Source organism: Tasmannia lanceolata, unplaced genomic scaffold (assembly GCF_043159265.1).
Source record: "Tasmannia lanceolata isolate RefF3 unplaced genomic scaffold, GAP_Taslan_0.1 ptg000003l, whole genome shotgun sequence".
Taxonomy (NCBI): Eukaryota; Viridiplantae; Streptophyta; class Magnoliopsida; order Canellales; family Winteraceae; genus Tasmannia; species Tasmannia lanceolata.
In genome coordinates this window covers 6786083-6808063 of record NW_027518680.1, presented here as the reverse complement: position 1 = coordinate 6808063, position 21981 = coordinate 6786083, and the positions used below count along the sequence as shown (strand labels likewise).

At 38.8% G+C, this 21981-nt stretch overlaps 3 protein-coding genes across 3 annotated transcripts; all 3 read right to left on the bottom strand.

Moving 5' to 3' along the window:
* Nucleotides 1–255: 255 nt before the first annotated feature.
* On the bottom strand, nucleotides 256–1194 carry LOC143849688 (Histone superfamily protein). The gene has a single exon (XM_077358835.1). It carries the CDS (start codon nucleotides 808–810, stop codon nucleotides 400–402), a length of 411 nt encoding a protein of 136 aa, XP_077214950.1. The 5' UTR covers nucleotides 811–1194; the 3' UTR covers nucleotides 256–399.
* Nucleotides 1195–1806: 612 nt separating this feature from the next.
* On the bottom strand, nucleotides 1807–7184 carry LOC143849680 (uncharacterized). The gene is made up of 5 exons (XM_077358816.1): nucleotides 6900–7184; nucleotides 6264–6685; nucleotides 4185–4468; nucleotides 3537–3764; nucleotides 1807–2436 (listed from the first exon to the last, which is right to left on the bottom strand). Exons 1-5 carry the CDS (start codon nucleotides 6905–6907, stop codon nucleotides 1963–1965), a joined length of 1416 nt encoding a protein of 471 aa, XP_077214931.1. The 5' UTR covers nucleotides 6908–7184; the 3' UTR covers nucleotides 1807–1962.
* A 4479-nt stretch (nucleotides 7185–11663) lies between these two features.
* LOC143849672 (ras-related protein RABA4d-like) lies at nucleotides 11664–21305 on the bottom strand. Its single transcript, XM_077358803.1, has 2 exons — nucleotides 20691–21305; nucleotides 11664–12218 (listed from the first exon to the last, which is right to left on the bottom strand). Exons 1-2 carry the CDS (start codon nucleotides 20915–20917, stop codon nucleotides 11768–11770), a joined length of 678 nt encoding a protein of 225 aa, XP_077214918.1. The 5' UTR covers nucleotides 20918–21305; the 3' UTR covers nucleotides 11664–11767.
* Between the last annotated feature and the right edge of the window lie 676 nt (nucleotides 21306–21981).

Below are 21981 nucleotides of genomic sequence, written 5' to 3'. Positions count from 1 at the left end.
CTTGAATCATGGTTGGGAGCTTGACTCTTATAGATAATCTCAAAATACAAAGGTCACATGCTTAATCTGCCCCCATCGACCCAAATGAAATCTTGGAAGATAAGATCTTATTATGCTCAATCAAAAGCTTAATTGCATAATCTAGTCTTGCTTCCCCATGTAGCAAGTAATCCAACTGTGAGAATCTCTTACACTCTAACAGGATCCAGCTGCTATTTCCAGCATGAACCAGAGGATCCATCAATAGGCTTTGGGTCAAAATAAAAAACAGAAAAAGTTGCATTCATTTCCAAAGATTTACATCGACACTCAGATTCAAAAGATCCAAAACGCCACAGAAAAAAAAAGATAAAATTAGAAGCCAAAACAGAGTTTTGGGCATTTCTATTGTGACCCTATTTAAGCCCTCTCACCACGGATCCTACGAGCAAGTTGCATGTCCTTAGGCATAATAGTGACCCTCTTGGCATGGATGGCACACAGATTGGTGTCTTCAAAGAGACCCACCAAGTAAGCCTCCGAGGCCTCCTGCAAGGCAGAAACAGCACTGCTCTGGAACCTCAGATCAGTCTTAAAGTCCTGAGCAATCTCACGAACAAGGCGTTGAAAGGGAAGCTTACGAATGAGGAGCTCCGTACTCTTCTGGTACTTTCTTATCTCCCTCAGCGCCACCGTCCCTGGCCTGAATCGGTGAGGTTTCTTCACGCCTCCGGTAGCCGGAGCTGATTTTCTCGCAGCCTTGGTTGCCAGCTGCTTACGTGGCGCTTTCCCGCCCGTCGATTTCCTCGCCGTTTGCTTCGTACGAGCCATTGATCAACCCTTTTGCTTTTTCGTACAAAAAAGTAAATAAGAAATGAAGAGGTGTTGTCTGTCAGTGAGTGATGAAGGGTGTTTTTGTAGGCACGAATTATTTGCTTCACATTGAATCTTTTGTTCCAGAAACAATTTGTACCCGTTCGATTGAGAAACGTATTGACGGTTTAGATTTATTTAGAGTGTAGTCACACGGATCGCAATCTTTGCTTCTTTTTCTTTCTACATTTGTCATAGGCGGGATTAGTCGGCAGCAAGATGTTTTGGCTACTGATATTGGCACTACCATGTTTTAATAATTTCACTAACTCATCTCGCATTTTATTATTTAAACAGCTCTCAAAGTTTATCACACATTCATTGATGCGTTTTTTCAGAAGATCTACTCAAGAGAAAGGGGATTAGCTTATATACTCTAGAGATTTTATACGGTGTACGCCCTTATAGTACCGTATTTTTCAAAAAGTACTATTAGGACCACTCTATAGGATGATCCAAACCATCCATGTGATGGGCCACAATGTAAATAGGTTGTGCCGAAAAAATAATTTCTTTAGGATGATCCTAGCCCTCCGAACTATAGAGGAACTACATATTATGATAACCTCTATAGATCGGAGGGGTAGATCATCCTAAAGAAATTGTTTTTTCGGCACAACCTATTTAGTATTTACATTGTAACCCATCACATGGACGGTTTTGATCATCCTTATAGTACTTTTTGAAAAATATGGAGCTATAAGGGCTTACACCGTATAAAAACTCGTATACTCATATCCAAAGCCGTTAAGATCCAATGGCTAATAACACACACCCTATGGCATTACACGTCATAATAAAAAAAAAGGGCAGTGATAAATCGACTCCCCATTTGGATAAATCGACTAGCTAGAGGAGAGAGATAGACACATGGGGAGTCGATTTATCAATTTGGGGAGTTGATTTATCACTCCCCTTTAAAAAAAAACATCTCTAAATTCCTGACACCAACACTTATCAAAACCTTACTATAAGAGACCCTCACTTCTACTATAACGAGTGCATAAACTAGGACAAGTACATGAACTAATTACATAAAAAAGTTATTTTAGTCACAACATATATATTTACATAGACTAATGGAACCCCAAAAATAAAAGGAAAAGGAAGTCATACCCAGTTGCTCGCAAATGAAAAATCATGGGATCTGAAAGATAATTCCCCAGCCGTGTCTCTCTCTAGCCTAGTCCCAGCCACATCGGTTGGAGCCAAACTCTGGATTGGAGGTGGAGGCAATTGAACCTCTGGAGGGAAAGACATTAGTGGCATCATGGTTGCCCTATTCCTGGTAACACTTCCATTCTGTGCTGAAATCGACGGGTCCCACATCAACACGTGGATGAGGATCGGACGCAGTGCATGGCGATGCAGTGAGAGCTTTTGGCTTAGGGACACTGTGTCGAAGCATCGGACGGCTCCTGTTGAAGAAACCATCCAAGGGAGAACTTTTTCATTAGACACTCTTGAAATCACTAGGAGCTTTGATGCACCCATTGCCTCCTTGTACAGTTGTCTAAGCCCTGATCGTGTGGAAGCTACTTCGTTTTCATCGTCATCAATTACAGAGGATATGTAAATGAAACCCTGCAGTTTATGAATAAAAAAAGGCAAAATGAAATAAAGATCATATTGATATACTAATTGAAATGTAAAACTCGAAAGAATAATCGAATACAAATATTACTGAAATGAATGCATGGTAGTCTTAATCATGGTTTTAAATTTCAGATTTCGGTGGAGACCGACACTGAAACCACACAAAACCAAAATGGTCATTTATTTCGGCCGAAATTTAGGTTTTTCCGAAATTTGACACAAAAAATCTGTTTTTTTTAATATTAATTTAATATTTCACCCAAATTTCGGCCGAAATTTAATAATGAATAAAATATTATTATTATTTTTTTACCAGATTTCAACGGAAATTTCAAATTTTCAAGGTCCAAACCGGTACAGAAACCGAAATTTTAAACCTTGGTCTTAATATGCAAGATACCTGTGATTTAATTTGTGAAACAGCATTTCCCCCCCCCCCCCCCAAGAAAAAACACATCTTTTTTTCTTTTTTATCAAACTCGGTCGTAACGAAAATATTTTGCTGCAAATGAAAAAATATTGAAGAGTGGTTGATATGTTATTGGGTCTTTTCTGTTGGCAACTATCCCACATCAAGTTTTGATATTTCGACACCCCTTGCTATTAGAGGAGTTGGAGGAAGTTCGTCCAAACTGATTTGGAGCCAAGTTTAATTTGTTCTTAACAGCATGCATTTAAGGGTAACTTCTACCCGGGTCTCAACAGTGGTATGGGCTTAATTATAAGGACTTTTAAGGGTAAGTTCTATCGACACAAATTAATTCGGTCTGTATGTGTCCAAAATCTATGCGGAAGATTGATATTTTTTTTTATCCTTAATACATCTACACAACCGACACGTTGGTTCGGTCTAGAAGGCATTCCATCAATTTCCTTCCGCCAATCAAAGTTTGATATTCAGTCTCTGAAGACGAAATTTCAAATTCAAAAATGGGTTAAACAGGTTCAAAAATTGGGTTTTTTTAGTAATAACATAGAGCCTATTATTCTAATGAAGAGAATTGATGGAGAGAATGAAATATCCAAACTGTCTCACGTAAAGAAAATGCACAAAGGATATATCATAGAGGTGGTGAGCTGAAAATAACCTCTTCCGTGCGACTTATGGCAAACCCAAGTTTTGAATCGCCTTCCTTTAATTTGATTTCCAGTGCATATTCTCCTGCGAAAGCAGCATACCAGAGACGGACTGCCCTCACTACTCCAATATCAACTCCGTGATAATCTTCAAAACCATAAAGGCTTACATTTGCAAGGTTTGAAAGATCAGACAATGATCCTGTATTGACAGTTGAAGAAGCTGTCTCTCCGGATATCTGTTACATAGAGAAAAGCTTAGAATATACAGGGGGTTCGCATATTAAATCTGTTGAAGTATAAATGATTAAATAACTCCAACTCTAACAGCTTAAGATTTTGGAGTAATTGGATGGTTTTACGTCGAACCAGAGCCCTGTAGCTCTTTCATATTAAAAATTCAGGTGTATGATCAACCCAAACGAGGGGTCACATGCCAACCCATAAAAGAGGGGCCACACTAGAAATATAAATGATTAAATAACACCAGCTCTAATAGCATAATCTTTTGAAGTAAATATTGGTTGTTTCACAAAATAAAACCTCATGGGTTAGAAAAAAAAAAATCAATTTCCTGAGTGAAACCAGGCTATCCAAATGAGGAGGAATAATACCAAGTTGCTAAAGATTCAGTTGAAACGTTTGAGGAGTTTAATTACCTTGGTAAGTAGGGCTTCGGTTTGTACGTTGATGAAGACAATAGGAACCCCAGAGGCCTGAGAGGAAATGAGCCACGCATTTGCCCTGGCCAGCGTGTCTTCCAAGTCATTGTAGCGAGATGCAACACGATCAGAAGCCTTTGGAAGGAGAAGCAGGGAAAGGAAGCAGCTGGAGTTTGCAACGGGCAAAGACTCTTTCATCTTCTTCTCCCAAGGATAGGATACGTATCCGTCTTGAAGCTGAGCGTTAGTAAGCGCACACACCACCCTCGAGCTCCTAGAACCTATAAATGATGAGATTGAAACGCATTTGAAACACAATACATTTATACAAGGCAACACCAAACTGATAAAAAACTTTGTTACACCAATGTGAAACAATGCACTCTCACAGCAAATTATAGGAAATGATGTTCCCCTCCCTTTGTTAATTTGTCTTTTACCGGAAGAGTTTATTTTCAAGACAAATAAAAGGATGTGGAAATATGACTTCTAGTAATTTATTTGACTCGTGTTACTCGAGTTACACTAGAAAACTATATATTCACAAAAGTAGAACCGCTAGAGAAGCGTTTGGGTGGTGCACGCACTGACTCTCGGTGTTCATGTATGTGTACGAAAGAAAATGAAGCACGCACTACCCACTTTTCTGATTGTAGGAAGGACTAGCTGTCCTTGCACCTGCACCACCTTCCAAAATTCATATCTAGTACTTGTTTCGTGAAAAGAGGAGAAAGACCATTATATAGATGCGTCAAGATTTCTTGCATTGCGCACTAGTCAGTCGATTTCATGATTACATGCATTGAAGGAACCTAAGTAGTTGGAAAATTGTGGGCCCACATTCCACCAGATGCTATTCAGATCATTATCTTAGATTATCTTAGAAAGGAATTAAGTAGAATGCTGTGCGTTTGGATACACACCAAATTACAATAAAGCTGCATCATGGGCATCACAACATAGGTTGCTTTTTATGTGACGCAATTTATGACTATAGATTTTGATTAGGTAAAAATAGATTACGAATTTAAATTGCAAGGAAGAAATTTACATTTATAAGATATCTAATAGATAAAGAAAAGTTTATATAACATTGTAGCTACCCAAGTTTTCCATTATATATAGTACAAGAGAATGGAAGGCGTTGTGCGCTTCATGTGAAAAATACTTAATTTTCTGACTAAACTTTATGAAATAAAATAAATCTGGAGCTTAAAAATGTAAGTTTTAATCCCTGTAAAGAAATTTACATTTATAAAGTACTAAATAACTATAAAGAAATTTACATTTATAAAATACTTAATAACTATAAAGAAATTTGAACGCATAAAATTTAATAGCAATAAAGATATCTACAATTATGATGTATTTAATAATTAACTTTGTATCTATAATGCTTTACATAACCTCTTGAAACCCATATTTTTCTATTATATATAGTATAGCTATAGATGAAAAGCTCATATTTATAAGATGTTTTATAGTAAAAAAAAATATATACACTACTAAGAATGGTTTTAAATTTCGACAAAAATCCGAAATTTCGGATTTCATCAACACCGAAACTGAAATGGCCGAAATCCGAAATTACCAAAACTGGAAGGGCCCGTTTGGATACCTCATGCATTTGTATTTTGATTTGGAATTGAGTTTTGGATACAAAACACATCAATCATCTTCATGATCATGTTTTAAGAGAGAGAGAGAGGGGGATGTCTCGCTGCTGCCGGAGCAACGCCGAGGAGCAGCGATGTTGAAGGAAGTTGCCACAAATATTGATTTCCAAATAATGTCTCAGAGAACAGATTTGAAAAATCGGAGCTGATTTGGAAATCTAAGGATCTGATCCCGTTCAAAATATCAACTAAATCCAAATCTAAATCTTGTTGGTATCCAAACGTGGCCTAAATGACATGACACTTGTTAATTTGCCTGAAAATGAATTAGAATCTCCTTACTAGCTAGTATTAATGAAGTCACGCAAATTAAGCAATGGCTTATGTTTGGTGTTTATTTTCGTTCTAGTGAATTGGAGAGATGAGAAAAGAAACAAAAGCGGAAATAGCTTATAATTACCTTGGAGAGCAAAGCAGTCGCCTTCCGTGCGATCAACAAATCCAACGGCGTAATTTGGATCGTGAATCGATCTGAGCATGTAATGCCTCCGCCCTGTGGTGACGTTGGGCACGATGCACGCTTGCAATTCAATGAACTCGTCTCGTCCGCGTCTGACTCGGACCTGGATCGAGGTCTCATTTCTCTTGAACGAGTTGTGTAATAGCTTCTGGACCCCGCTCTTCCCGTTCTTGAACGGAGATCGGATCGGAGAGGGGGAATTCCCGATCTTTAGCTCTTCGACTATGTCTCCGGTCTGGAGCATGTCCCCGTTCCACTCGTCGGCTTTCGAACTCCCCGTTAAGCACTCGATCGCTACAACAGGAGCTCCCTTTCCTTCTTGACTTCTGCTTGACTGAGTTCGATCCATTGGCATTTTTTTCCTTAATAAAAACAAGTATTTTCTTTCTCTTCAGAGTTAGTTTCCAGTAATTTAGAGATATGTAGAGAGAGAGAGATATTACTGAAAAGAAACTTCATGAAAACAAAGAGCGAACTGAATTCTATCTACTCTATAAAGAAAACTCATCAGTTGTGCGAAATTCCGATGATTATTGGAGCGAAAGCGGAAAGAAGAGTCAATTCTTGAGTAGATACCTCTGCATTTAGCCACGAAAAACAGATCTGAAATTTCAATCTTCTCTAGAAACTCAGCAAAACTTGAAATTTCCTCGGATACTTGTGTTTAATATTCCAATAAACAAATGCTCTGATTGGTTGCCTATTTTTAAGAACATCTTCTCGAGATCCCCTTTTAACGGTTTCTGTGAGAAAGGTTCAGTGCATGAAGATAAATTCACCCCCTTTAACGTTTCTCTTTGCCTTTAAAACTTAACGGATAACGTTAGGGGATTTATATGTTAGATAGAAATGAAATAGAGAGTTCCATGTGTAGGGTTTGTCGGTCGCCAGAAGTTTCGTGGGTTGAAAAATAGAGGCGTGTTCAGACGAAGAATTTATGGCCGTATTATTCGGCGTTGACGTTTGAAAGTTCAACTCTACAGAAAAAACTACGTGTCGGATGATCTAGTCCGTCCATATGGTAGGCCCCGCATTGTAAATGGACTCCGATTCAAAATAGATCAATCAACTTTTGTTATTTTGTTTTTCATCATCTATTTGCAGTCGTTGACGAGAAAGCTACCATCATTTGACAGGTGTGATTTTTCCGAGGTGGTTCATTTGCAGTGAGACGAATCCACACACGTGTAACCGAAATCCGAAATTTCGAATTCCGGTGGAGACCAAAAGCGAAATCCCTAATACCCGAAACATTTCTTTATTTCGGCCTAAATTTCAAATTCTCCGTCGGTTTTTTGGGTCTGAAATTTAAGGAACATTACCAAAAAAAATCTGAATTATATTCGTTATTTAATATTTTACTGAAATTTCTGCCGAATTACCAAAATTTCAGTAATTTCGGCCAAAATTTTGTAGGAGATAAAATATTAGTTGGATTTCGTACGAAATTTCGGTTTCGGTGAGGAGCGAAACTCATTCCAAAACAGAAATCTGAAACCATGATCGGAATTCGGAACTTCATTTAGAAGTATGACCCTGTGGGTCCCACCATCTGACCAACGAGCTCTAGTCTTGAATGTCGGTGGACGATGATAGGACGTTAGAGTTACAGGATAATTTTAGGGAAGTGATATTTACGCCCCTTTTCATCACCAGGGACACCTGGTGCCAGTATACCAATGACTAAAGGGGGCCTAATGTACTTGATGTCAGAAGAATCTAGTGGCCTTGATTGCCACGTACACTGGCGTTGGGTGTCCTGGTGATGAAAAGGGGCGTAAATATCACTTCCCTTTTAGTATCCAATGAAATGTTTTTTCAAGCCCACTTTCCGATGAACTAGTTTGTTAATGATGAGCGTCGGCCCCACATGTTGCACGTTTTAAGAAAAAAAATAACAAAGAGTGTGGGTTCCTCCACCTTTAGCAAGTGGGCAGGCAAGCTAGTCCGCCGTCGTTGACGTTGTTAAAGAAGAGGTCACGGAATAAACGTAATACGGAGGATAACGTGCGAGTGACACTTTCCGTTGGGTGATGATTTTTCACCCCCCCCCCCCCCCTCCCCCTCTCCCCCCATGTAGGATTATGCACCCCCTTTGTAAGTGATTTGACGTTAAAAAGCGTTCCAGTCTGCCCATAAGTGACTTTAAGAGGGGGGCGCATAATTCTACAGTGGGGTTGAAAAAATCATCTCCCTTTCCTTGGGAGAAACCTCTCCCAAATCCTACTCGCGGGTAAGGGCCTCTTTCTATGCCACCAAAATTAGTTTTTATTTCCTAACTAGATTATTTTAATTTTGACTAACTTGCAAATGGACATTAAGGCCTCTTTAAAAGGCCATTAACTGATAACTACACCATATGGAAGACTATAAAAAAGAGTGTGTGCCCACTGTGTTTTTGGTAGTGTTTAGATTCGGATATGGGCCCACATTGTTTGGATGATCCAAAGCGTTCATTTGATCGGCCCTGACATAGATAGAGTGTGCCTCAAAAATAAGCTCCATCGGATCATCCTAACCCTTCAATCTGTGGACGAACCGTCAACTGAGGAGGCCTACCTTGTACAAATTGAAACTACAGGGGTGCACTTGTCACGTTTCAAAATATAGGGGTAGAAGTGAATGTGTCAGAAACTAGAGGGGGTGTAAATATAATTTTCCCAGCCAACAATATGGAGAGAGAGAGAGAGAGAGAGAGAGAGAGTATTACCAATTGGGATATTCGGCACTGATAAATGGGGGCTAAATAGCAAACGGTGAAAGCAGTTTGTCACAAAGGTTTGTAATAACTGGTCCACGATTAATACAAATCCCTTCTTTGCCTCTTTGCTAATTGATGAACATTTAATTCATGTAGAGCAGTAGTGATAATGGGAGATCTTACATGCTGAATGGGCGGACATGCTCAGGTTGGAGGTTCGACCCTTGATATTTGATACAAAAGCAGCAGCCTAGTTTTTAAGAAGCTGCTGTTGGATTAAATATCAAGGGTGGTACTTCCATATCGTACCACAAATGCGAGCATGTCGGCCTGCTCACCATATAATTTCTCTGATTATGGTATTCTTCTTCAGGACCTCGTTGATTCCGTGAAAAGGAGTTGCAGTGTATAGTAGGAAATCAGGAACAATTTTTTTTTTTTTTTTTTTGGTACCTTATGTTATTAAATGGGATTGCTAGGCAATTTCACGGCTCACTTTTGCAGGAGGGAACAGCCACATGCTCACTTTTTCAAGATCTTTTATTAACGACTTGCTTGATATAATTATCGATGACATGCATTGTATCTTCTCATAATTAAATTAATGCTAAAAAAATCTAAATGTATCGAAAATATTCGATACTCTGCTTTAGATGGAAACTAAAATTTTGGAGACAAATTAAACTCCATTCTTATCCATATTACTATATTAGGTCACCTTCTTCATGAAATTTTTCTAAATGATTCATTTAGCCGACCCCAACTAGTCTGGGACAAAGGATTTGTTGAGTTGAGTTGAGTCTTATCCATATTAGGTCACCTTACGCTCAATCACATAGTGAGAACATAATCGATTTCATCTTTTTCACAGTTATCTATATCAATTATCAAATAACTAATAGTCTTGGCATGAGTTTTGATATGGTGAACTCTACAAATCGAAGGGTTAGATGCATGGTTTTAAATTTCGACCGAAATATGAAATTTCGGATTTCAGTGGGGACCGAAACCGAAATTTCCCGAAATTGGAAATTTCTGCCAAAATTTCAGAATTTCAGTCCGAAATTTCAGATTTCGTGGGGTCCGAAATCGGTACCGAAACCGAAATTTAAAACCTTGGTTAGATGCATGTATCATTTTATCTCAATCACATCTTTATCATTTTATAATATATGTATTTTTATCATTTTCCATGAGTTAGGTATATATTTTTATCATCTTTCATGAGATTGGGTATGTTTGGTCATTTTCTATGAGAGGGATACTTCTGTGAAACAATGTATCCAGAGACTCACTTTTTCAAGATCTTTTATCAACGACTTGTTCACATCAGGAAAGTATTGGTTATTATCAATGAGATACATTGTATCTCCTCAGAATTAAATTAATACTAAAAAAATCTAAAGGTATCGAAAATATCTGATACGTCACTTTAGATGGAAAATAAAAATTTGGAGACAAATTAAACTCCAAAAAATTCTTATCCATGTTGGGTCACCTTAATCTCAACCACATAGTAAGAACATAATACTGTTCATCTTTTTCAAAGTCATCTATATCAATTATCAAAGGGAAATGATATCAAAACACCAATGTTTTGATAAGATGCGCGAAGCATCTTATCTTCTAGCATTTAAAGGGCTGACAAGAGGATTTTACAGTACTCAAAAAGCTCTTATAAGAGCTTTATATACTAAACGACAAGATGATGTGCACATCTTATCAAAACAATGGAGTGCTGAAATCATTTCCCTTATCAAGATACCTAATAGTGTTGACATGAGTTTTGATATGGTGAAAACTCTATAAATAGAAGAGGTAGATGTATGTATCATGGAATTTGCTAGGGACCATCGCAGAGGGCATTACGCGGGCTGGCTGTTGCATGGGAGCAACCACCTAGTTAATAAGACAAAATCTGTTGAAAAGTGAGCCTATGGCTAATGAGACCGCCACAATAGATTCCATTGAAGATTTCACTGAAGAGACTGAAGAACGTTTACTATGCACCTGTATATATGATGTACCTAAATGGAATATGCACTTTGCTTTTCAAGAAAAATAAAATATGTACTTTGAACAACATTATTGTTCACCAGTATTTACTTAGAACAACATTTCATAACAAGGCACTATCTTATATCTTACATCAATGGATTTTTGTATTAAGTATTAGAAATAAGAAAATATAAATTATGAGCATAGGAACAATGATGGTTCCTAGTCTAAGCAGTAAGAGTTAACACATTATAAATTTATGGAGCATTAATTACTAGAGTCCGTCCCAACTTTATTTAGTTATTTTTTTATGAAATAGGGGTACTTTGGTTATTTTTCATGAGATATGGGTACTTTAAGTCATTTTTCATGAGAGAAGTTCAAAAGTTTTTTTTTTTTCAAAAAAATTTACCACCGTTTTCCATAGCAAAGCTTTTTTTAAACTTTTTCCCATAGGGATGGGGCGTTCCTATCAATACAAGTGAGTATATAAAAATCGTGCGTTAGTATGCACACTACACCAGGACTCCCTACATTCTCATTTCCTCCTAACCACCTAAATTTATCTTGACAATGTTTGTCTGTCCAGATTCTTGTGTACCCAACGAGCTTACATCAACTAACCAACAAAAAAAAAGATATCCATAAAAAAGATAGGCAATTAAACCAAAAAATCCGAATTATATAGGACAAAAATTACAGAGATCAAGAATATCACATAACACACGGTACAAAAAGAGCGATCCTACCTGGACGAGCAGCAGTAGGACTTACTTGGGCCGGATTCCTTCTCCTGGCCAGGGACGACGATCTTGGTACCTTTGAGTAGTGCAGAGTTCCCCCCGGATTCATGTTCATCATTGGCAATCAAGGCCTTCTTACTAATGATCCGGTAGATCTCTGTCAAGACCATCAAGAATGCGGTCTCGACATTTGTGGCCTCAAGGGCGGATGTCTCCATGAAGAAGAGGTTCTCTCGCTGCGCAAACTCCTTGGCATCCTCCGTAGGGACTGCTCGGAGGGTGCCCAAGTCAGACTTGTTGCCAATGAGCATGATGACAATATTTTTATCGGCATGACCACGAAGCTCCTCCAACCACCTTGCCACGTGGTCGAATGACTGACGTTTTGTCATGTCAAACACCAGCATTGCCCCGACCGCTCCTCTGTAGTAAGCACTTGTCACCGCTCGGTACCTAGATCCCCATCCAAGTGTCAGCCAATGGCTAGTGATGAAGAGTTTTAAACGAAAGTTGAAACTATTTGTTATGACTTATGATTGACGTAAATGTTACGGTAATAACTCTCACAGAGCATGATAAATCACTCTATCGCAGTTGCCTTTGCCAATTTTTCATCTGCCCCACAAGCTCCAGAAAACGACAATAGTTGAATCCATGACTTTTAAAATCTAGGCTTGGTCATCTTATGTTTTACAAAGGAATCGGCTCGGGATGTCAATTTAAGTATAAATTACAATAGTTTTCTACATTTAAAGTTATTGATAGGAGTTACAGTACCTTTCTATATTTGAAGGTAGTGAGAGTAGTTTGTAAAACTTATTTTTAGTAAGATAGTAGAGGTTACACCATGGCAATAATTGTAAGGGAAAGGCTAGAGAAATCACAGAGTGAGAGATTGAGTGGATGCAACCATTAAAACACATTCTGCACCTTATCAAAATCTCTGATCGATCTTGGGGGTACTTTCAATCACTCCAATATCACACACACACACACACACATCCTCCTATTTCTCCCTTTCTCATCTCTTCTTTCCTTTCACTTTCTGGAAATCAGCCCAAGTCTCGTCTCTTTTATTCCGCCCTCTGATATGAAAATGGGATGACTCAGCGAAGGAACCGAATTGCTATTTCCATATATCCTCTGGAGCAAAACATGGTCACACCCAAAAACTAAAAAAAGGCATAGCATGACAAATAAAACACACATGATCTACCCAATTTTTTCATAAAAACATTGTTGACAGATCAGTTGTTCCCCACCTCAAGCAATTTGGATGAGTTTGTCATGGCTACCCTAATTTTGATTTTGACTTCCCCAGTATGGATGATTCATGTGTCGGGGTCTCTGCAACTCAATTAGACTCGGACAAATCAAATTGGATGAATTAAACCCTGAGTTCAGACGGCCACTTACAAAGTGAATTTTCGGCAATGGACATGGAGGAGCAGCCAGGAGTCAGGCCAACATTTCTAGATAGCAGCATCCCTGGAAATCCTCAACATTGGCGAGGCACTATGAGGACAGGGTTTCTGAATGTTTTGATTAGGAACCTGAGGATCTATTCAAAGACTGACTTGTCACAGGTGATAGTGAAAAGGCTTGGTTGCTGAAGTCTCTCCTATTCTTATTCCTCTTTCTTCCTCCCTCTTCCTCTGTTCTCCCAATTTTCCTGGCTTCTCAAATCTCTGCCCTTGTTCCAGAGGGTATTTTGGTCATTCAAATAAATAATGTATTTAAAAAGGGAATGAGAGGGTGTGCCATTATGAGAATGATTTTCTCTTGCATAGAGCACACTGAATACTACAGATTACTAGACAAACAACATGATCCCATCCCTTCAAGTCAATGGTAGCTTCATTAATTTAAAGAAGCATACTCACTAGAGCCCATATGGGCATACTTAAAGTTTAAGGTCTCCATGCAAGATTCATTAAAATTCTCCTAAGATGTTTCTTAATAGTTTATCATATCATGAGGGTAAAATCAGAGCTTAGTCAAAACCTTGTAACATGTGTATATAATCCCTAATCCTAGTTTACTTGCATAAAATGTTTTCATAAAAACTATATAATTTTCAAAATAACTGCATGTATAAGATATGGGATTAAATGATTGGTTGGCAGGAGTCATGGTTATGTGAAATCAGTTGTAGGAACTTGATTTGGATTTCACATCCTAGCAGTTACAGTCTTACAGAAACTAAAGGCTCTATAGACTCTAGTCAAAAGAGAGACTTGACGAGGAAAGAAGTGTTAACAGCTCTTAATTCTCAGTCCTTGATCATGGACGTTAATGAGAGTTCAACCATAAGCTTCCACATGGAAACTAACACCTGCTTAGTGGGGTCCTATCAGGGTGGCTGGCTCTAACAATGCGGAGGTCCTTGAGCTCCTTGTAGTGGAGAGCGATTCCCTCAATGTCATTCGTTGGGATCAAATTGGGATAGGTTTCCGTTGGCGCTTCGGCAATGAGATGGAGACCTGGGTCTATTAAACCAGGCGTGGGACCTCTGTCAATCAAGTTTATCCCTATTTATAGTGAGGCAGGTAAATGGTTGGTTTGCTATTTAATGATAATTAATCTCTCTATTCCTTCACCTAAGGTGTTTAGAAAAAATCCCTCTGATCAAAACAGTTGAGAACAATCTTAATGGCTATAAAGAAACAGTCTTGTTGCATCTTACTCCCTCATATACAAAGAAAAAAAACAAAAATGTTTCACCTTCTCCTTCAAACCCAGATCTTGCGTTACGGTAGTAGGTAATCTCACATCAGGTCCAAGGACTTCAAAAGGCCAAGGTCTTTCATACAAACTTTCTAATTGAGGAAATCGGTTTCCAACGTCATGAGTTCTGTATGGTTGAAGTAATGGGTAGCACATAAGAGTTATCGATGATAACTTTAACTGATGTTTTGGAAACCAGTCAATGTTTGAGAGAAAACGACAGCCAAGGTAATATTGGTTTCTTCATGCAAAGGGAAACTTAAATTTACCGATATCCATCTAATCCCCTCCAAATGTAATCTTAGCAAAATGAGGCCCGTGTCAAATATATCACATCGAATGGCTGGTTCACCCACAGTCCTCTCCTCTACAGAAAAAGCACTGGTTATTGAACAAAAATACTCCCAAGCTCACTTGAAGTCTTCCTCTCTTGCAGATACAAAGAGCTAAGCTACCCTTGCAATTCTAAAAATGTCCCATCTTCTGATTCTAAAAAGAAGCTCCATCTTTTCAGAAATCTACAAAATGTGCCCTGTATAATGCTTCTATTCGCTCCTGAAAAATTCAATCATAAGTTCTGATGAAGCAACAATTTTTCCAAATCAGACATTAAATTTATTGATCTGGCAAGATATTTTCGGACTCCTAGAAGTTAGAGACAAAAGAAGATAAACCAGAGGCTATTGTTACATAATGTTTACCATTTCACTTTCCCCTGTATTTAGCTGCATGTCAGTGCCATTTCCTAAAATTCAGAAACCAGCATGAACCATGAAGAACCCAAAAGAACGTTCAAGCCAGAAAAATGTGGATTTTCCTTAAGTTTGTGGAACAGGGAATTCGGACCACCTCCCTTATTGAAAGGAGCTCTAACAATTTGTCAATTCTTCTGATGGTCCACATGACAAAATTTTCCCAGTAAAGTAACAGTTCCATCAATGAATGTTAAAAGTACCACCATTAAAACTCAACAAAAGTCTTTCAGTTAACAGAGAACTGAATCCCAGAAACTCATGTATGAATGGCTATGAAACTCACCATCTCCCAACTCTAGAGAGCTGGGAATTAAATAAAAAAAACTCAAGGTTGAAGGTGGACCTATCTTCAAACTGAAAGACTTGAATTACTAGACAGTTTTTTTTTTTTTTCAGTGATAATGAATTAAAATAATAAGATGGAAGAAAGGAACAAGACATGCACTGCCCCCAGTGACGTGAGTTCGAATCCCCCCGTAGTAACCCGATGCGCGTGGTTTACGGGTGATTGCGCGCATCCATAGGGATTAGTCCCTCCCTAAAATGGGGTGGGGATACCCTATGTCGTAAAAAAAAAGGACTACCCCAGAGATCGAGATGATCACATGCAATACAATGGAAATATAAAAAGAGTGAAGCCCCTAGATGCATGTTTCAGGGAGGGAAAAAATCAAAGACTTCTATCTCCGCCCTTGCACAACCATCCCCAGCAAGTCTATCGGAATTCGCCGATCGCCTCATGTGACGGTACACGATGGATGTTCCCTCAACCCGATCATGGATTTCGTCGATCCATTGAGCAAAAGGCCAAGGAGGAGCTGCCTTTCCTTCTAAACACTTGATCACATTCAAGGAATCTCCTTCCACTATGACCTTGTCTAAGATACCTTTCTCCATCAACTTTATTCCTTGATGCACCACCCTAATCTCCTCCTCGTTGGAGTCAGCAATCCCCATCGGGCCTGAAAAGACCCAAAATCGTATCTCCATTTTAGGGCTGCACACGGTTCGGTCCGGTTTGGTATAGGGAGGTTTTCTTGAACCGAACCGATCCCATCGGTTTGGAGAAAATCCAAACCGTAACCGAACCGATGGGGGGTATAACCGAACCAAACCAAGCCGGTCAAAATCGGTTCGGTTTGGTTCGCTTCACAGTTTATCCGGTTTTTTGTTCAACTTTAATACAGATTCAAATCAAGCAGTTAAATAAATTTATCTATCCAAGGAAAAAAGGTTTATCTATCCAAATTAGCCATCAATCCAGCCATCAACTTACAAACATATCCAAATGAAGTCATCAACACAAATACACAATCATAAATAAGTTTAATAGATGAAAGTAACTCAATCCAGCCAGCAACTTGCATCCTTTCTCCTCGAATCCATAGATATTTTCTGAAAAATAAACATAAAAGTTAAGTTACAATTAATTATTTACTATGAATCAAATTTTGCACCATTTCTCCTCAAACCCTCTCCTCTCTCTGCAATCTGTAGCTGTCCACCTCTAACCTAGCTCCAAAAAAAAAATCCTTCCTCAAATGAGGCTTTTATGTTGCATTTATATCAAGGGTTGATACCCTTAGGGTGACTACAAGGACAGAATTACCCCTAGACTGCCCAAAATGGCAAAAATGCCCTCTAATAAGAAGACAAAAAAAGGAGGTGCAATTTTGAGTTAAGCAGGGGCGGCCAAAAATGGGCGTCTAAAGGGGGTGGCCAAAATGGGGTGTCTACAGTTTCCCATCAATTTGGTTCGGTTCATTTTCGGATTAAAACTCAAAAACCGTCAACCGAACCAAGCCGGTAAAAGTCTTAACCGTGACCGAACCAATGCCTAGGAAAACCAAACTGAACCAAACCGAAAGGCCCAGTTCGGTTCGATTTATCAGTTTGGCCAGTTTTTTGTGCAGTGATGCTCCATTTTCATCTCTAAGAATCCCCCAATTCCAACCGGCCCCGGGTTGCCTAAGCTTGATCCATCGAAGTTCATTTTTAACACACCATTGTCATGAGGTTCCGAGCCTGAGTGATCGTAGGTTGTGCCTCTCTACCAAAACAAACCTCTAGCCACCCCCTCCAAAGATCATATGGTTACACAAATTGGAAACTTGGCAAGGCTCTAACTCATGCTATTATTAAGGCAATTGTCCTTATGTAGAGGAAATGAGGAGACTTTACCACTCCTTTGAACACCCTAACATTCCTCTCTTTCCATAAGACCCAAATTACCGCCAATAATAATACATTCCACAAGATCTTTTCTTTTCTCAGCCATGGAGCTGACGATCATCTATCCAAGAGTTCTATAAACGTAGATGGAAACACCCGAGCTATTCCAAACCTGCTTAGAATCTTACTCCATGCATACCTAGCGATCTTGCAATGAAGGAGGAATTGGTCGACCCTTTCTTTCAACGGGGCCTTTCCACACCACGTGTGAAGCCAGAATTTGATTCTATCTCCCAAGCATACTGATGCAATCTCATTCGAGATTGCAGCAAAACCACAGGATTATAAGCAAATCAAAGTCGGCTGAGGTTGGAAATACTTCGACAAATCTAGTAGAACATTAGATTTCCCCAAATATATTCCAAAACTCAAAACAAACAATGAGACAAAGAAGCGAACCACGATCAATACGTGCTTAGATCCTTAGTAAAACATTAAGAGATCGAGCCAAATAAAATAGAAAAGTTCACAAAGAACCCAAAAGGCCTAAAGGCAAATTTCCATTCAATAATCAAAGAAAGTCTCTTTTACAATGCTTTCATAACATCTAATTTATAAGAAGAGAAAACCCCAAAGCTAACTCAATACCCAAGCAACTAATCATAGCCGTCGTCTAAAATAACATAAATAGAACCTAAAATCTTGACTAATACTTACCTAAAATAGTAATCCCATAATAAGCATATACCATATCCGTAAAATGCCTATTACTCACTCAAATCACAACCAAATCGTGTGATCTTGGGCTCGTTAGATAGGTAATTGAAAAATCTTTCTAAAGATACCAAAATCATGCCAAATGGATGTGATTTGATGCCTAAAACGGAGGCTACAAATAAAATGACAAAAATAATAATTAAAAATAGAACTTCTTCCACGCCGCATGTTCTTGGCAATTTCCAACTGCATCACATACTCTAAACGTGACCCTTCATTGAACTTTCTTTTCCGATCCAAAATATCCCTCCACACAGTGGCTCCTCGATGCCACCACTTATCCTCTGATACTTATCGCCCTAGTGATACCCCGTACTTTCCCTCAATTACTTTTGTTAAATAACCAACTTCTCCAAAAGCTTAAGCTGTTGGAGAAAGGTGTTATTAATCTTTTATACTTTAACACTCCCCCGCACGTGTGGCCCACTTGGCAAACACGTGGCACATGTGGCCCCACTTTGGGCCAACCATCACATGTGGATTTTTGCTATCCAGGAGGTTTGAACTCGAGACCATTGGCTGTGATACCATGTTAAATAACCAACTTCTCCAAAAGCTTAAGATGTTGGAGAAAGGCGTTATTAATCTTTTATACTTTAACAACTTAACCCTTAATCGTTGGACTTCGTCCCCAAATCTCCATAGCCACTTTCCTAAGAGAGCCATATTTACATCCTTCACCTTTCTTATACTAAGCCTCCAACCTTTATTAGTTTGCACACCTCTTCCTAACGCACCAAGTGCATCTTTTTTTTTATCATCCGCCCTTTGCCATAAGAATCTTCTTTGCATTTGTTCTATCCTGTTCACCACGCTCAGTGGACATTTGAATACTGATAGCTGATAGATAGGAATATTTGTAAGTACTATCTTGATTAGAGTAATCCCCACCCCCACCAAGGAGACGAAGTTCCTTTTCCGTGTGTCCAATCTTTTTTCCACCCTCTCCACCATGTGTCTTCAGATCGCTTTGATTCGATAGACTATTGCTGTTAATTCTTTCAATATCTAATAAGTAATTCTTTCAGACTAGATGTTGATTAATCTACAAGCTATCACCAAGTTTTTTATGATGAGGTACCATAACTCCATAAGCACAATATGCTTGTCCCTAATCTTACGCAGGGATCTGAAGACAGACTGAAGAATCTGGATTGAAACAATGTCCATGACATATGACTCTGCCTGATCAAGGGTGGCTACTTCTGCTTTGCTATTTAAAAGTCAGGAATCTAGAAACTGACTGGAAAAGTTTAATGCATAAGCAAAGAAGATGAGAGTGGTGTTATCTCAAATATGGTATTCAGGCAGGAATTGCCCTCCAAAGTTTGAACATTTTACCATAATTACGCAATCAACAAAGACATTGCCAAAACAGCCATGATCCTTGAAGGAGGGGTCTCCCTCTCATTGGAATGTATTCTGCAAAGACACCTTCAATCGAAAACAGTTTGTGGTGTAGATGGAAAATCCCAAGCACCATCCATCTACTTATAATTCCTCCACTGTAGCCTGAAGCATCTAAGACCAATATTAGTGAGTCTAAAAGTGAAACCAACCCAGTTCCCCAATTGCAACAACCCCCCAAATCAGAATACTCATTGTCACCTTTACGGCCCGTTTGGATGCTGAGAAGATTTTGATTTGGAATTCTCACATTTGCAGCCTTTTTTGCGTTGACATTTGGATCCTGATCAAATCCTTCAATTTCCAATTCAGCGACTGACAGTGAAAAAAATCAGATTTCCAAATAAGCTGTGAAAATAAGAAATTGGAAATCTACAGATCTGCCAGTTTCCTTCGCCCTCTTGGCTCCTCAACCTCTCCCCTGCAGCAGGACTTACCCCCTTCCCTCTCTGTCTCCCTCAACATGAGCTGACAAATCTATTCATTTTGTACTGAAAACTCAATTCCAAATCCAAATACAAAATCTGAGGTATCCAAACGGGCCCTTAAGTAATTTTATCGAAGGTACATCAAGGACAGTGCCTGCAAGCATGGCAAGCATAAATAACAAGATGAAATCCTAGGAAACCTAGACCCCATTTGAAGTCGGGCAATAGGGTAGGCTAATCCTGCTAAAGCATACAATCAAGATCACTTGAATCAACAATGAAAAGTAGTGGTTTCAAGATTTCCAAGTTTCAATCCAAGCACACACTTTATGCTTCATCTCAAGAAAATAGTTAGTATACTTTATGTCTAATTACAACAGAAAAAACATTCAATTCCATTGCTACAAAGTACAGACAATACAAGGCCCTCAAATAAGCACAATTGCTCAGTCAATGAAAATAGAACAATCGTAATAAATTGCATCCCATTTTATAGATCTTAAACAAATGACATAAATCCCAATTCAACAAAATAGGAATAAATTCCAAATCATTCCCTACTATTAAAATCCAAAAGTCAACCAAACTGAAAAACCTAGAAAACCTATCATCCGAATTCATGGATCGGAATCAATTAAAGAAGAGAGATGGAAGAATACCTTTCTTGGCCAGCTGTATCCCAAATCTGAGCCTTGACCGTCTTGTGATCGATGACGAGCGTTCTCGTCTGAAATTCGACTCCGATCGTTGCTTTTGAATCCAAGCTAAATTCATTACGCGCGAATCGCGCAAGGAGCTGAGATTTCCCCACCGCCGAATCCCCAATCAAGACCACTTTAAAAACGTAATCAATCTTCTGATTGAAATCTCCATACAAATTCGTCATCTCTCTCCAATCAAATCCCTCCTCCTCTGTTCTCCCTTTCAAGCTTGCAATTTGATTTAAGACAAAATGGAGAAAAATAAGAACAGCAGATCAGGTGAAACCGGACACGATCTGGAGCTCGAGTTCTTGAGAAAAGGGGGGAGAAGAATTTGGGAGATATGAAAATCTCTCATGAGCATTTTTTTTTTTTCTTTTTTATTTTATTTCTCGGACCTTGGAAACGAAGAATCGTTATGAACTTTTCTTTTCTTTCTCGCCTTTAGAAAGCAAAGAGGTGAAGAAATTAAAGCAGAGAGAGAGAGAGAGAAAAAGAGAGTTGTGCTTTTGACATGATCTCGTTGACGGAGGAGACACGTCAGCAGAAGACCAACGGCTTCTGCGGATGGCCATCAACGGTTTCCCCAACCTCAACCTACAGGCCAAAACCCACCCACCGACCACTATACCTCATTTGTCCTTCTCGTTGTATTAAGGGTTATTTACTGTTACGTGTAAGAGAGTTAGATTATTGACATAAAATTGTCACGTCGAGAAAAAACGAATAAATGCTGATTTATAAAAAATCAAAATTTTAGGACCAAAATGCCTCTCAGTACATTTGTTATGCTTCCCTTCTTCTTTTTATAGTTTTACTTTTATCCTGTTTTTAACCTAGTTGAAGTGTTTCTTCCCCGGCGAAACCTAGTCCTTTCTCCGGCAATACGTAAGAAGGTAAGCCTGAAATCTCATTCTCCCTCTCTCTCTATATTTCTATTTTTTTTTTCAAAACTCCATCTAACATCATCTCCTTCTCTCTCTCTCTCTCTCTCTCTCTCTCTCTCTCTCTCTCTCTCTTCCATTTTTTAAGGTATTCAAAGGTTTTTTTTGCTTGAAATGCACAAAATTGAACCCATCAGCCTTCTGCCTCGTCAAATCTTTCTCAAAAAGGGTTTCGAGATCTCCGCCTCTTCTTCTCAACACAAAAACAAGTACTTGAAGCCAAAACAGGATATTCGAAGCCAAAATTTACTTGGTCGAAGAAAAAAATTACTTGGTCGAAGTGAAAAATGTGTTTCCTGTAACAT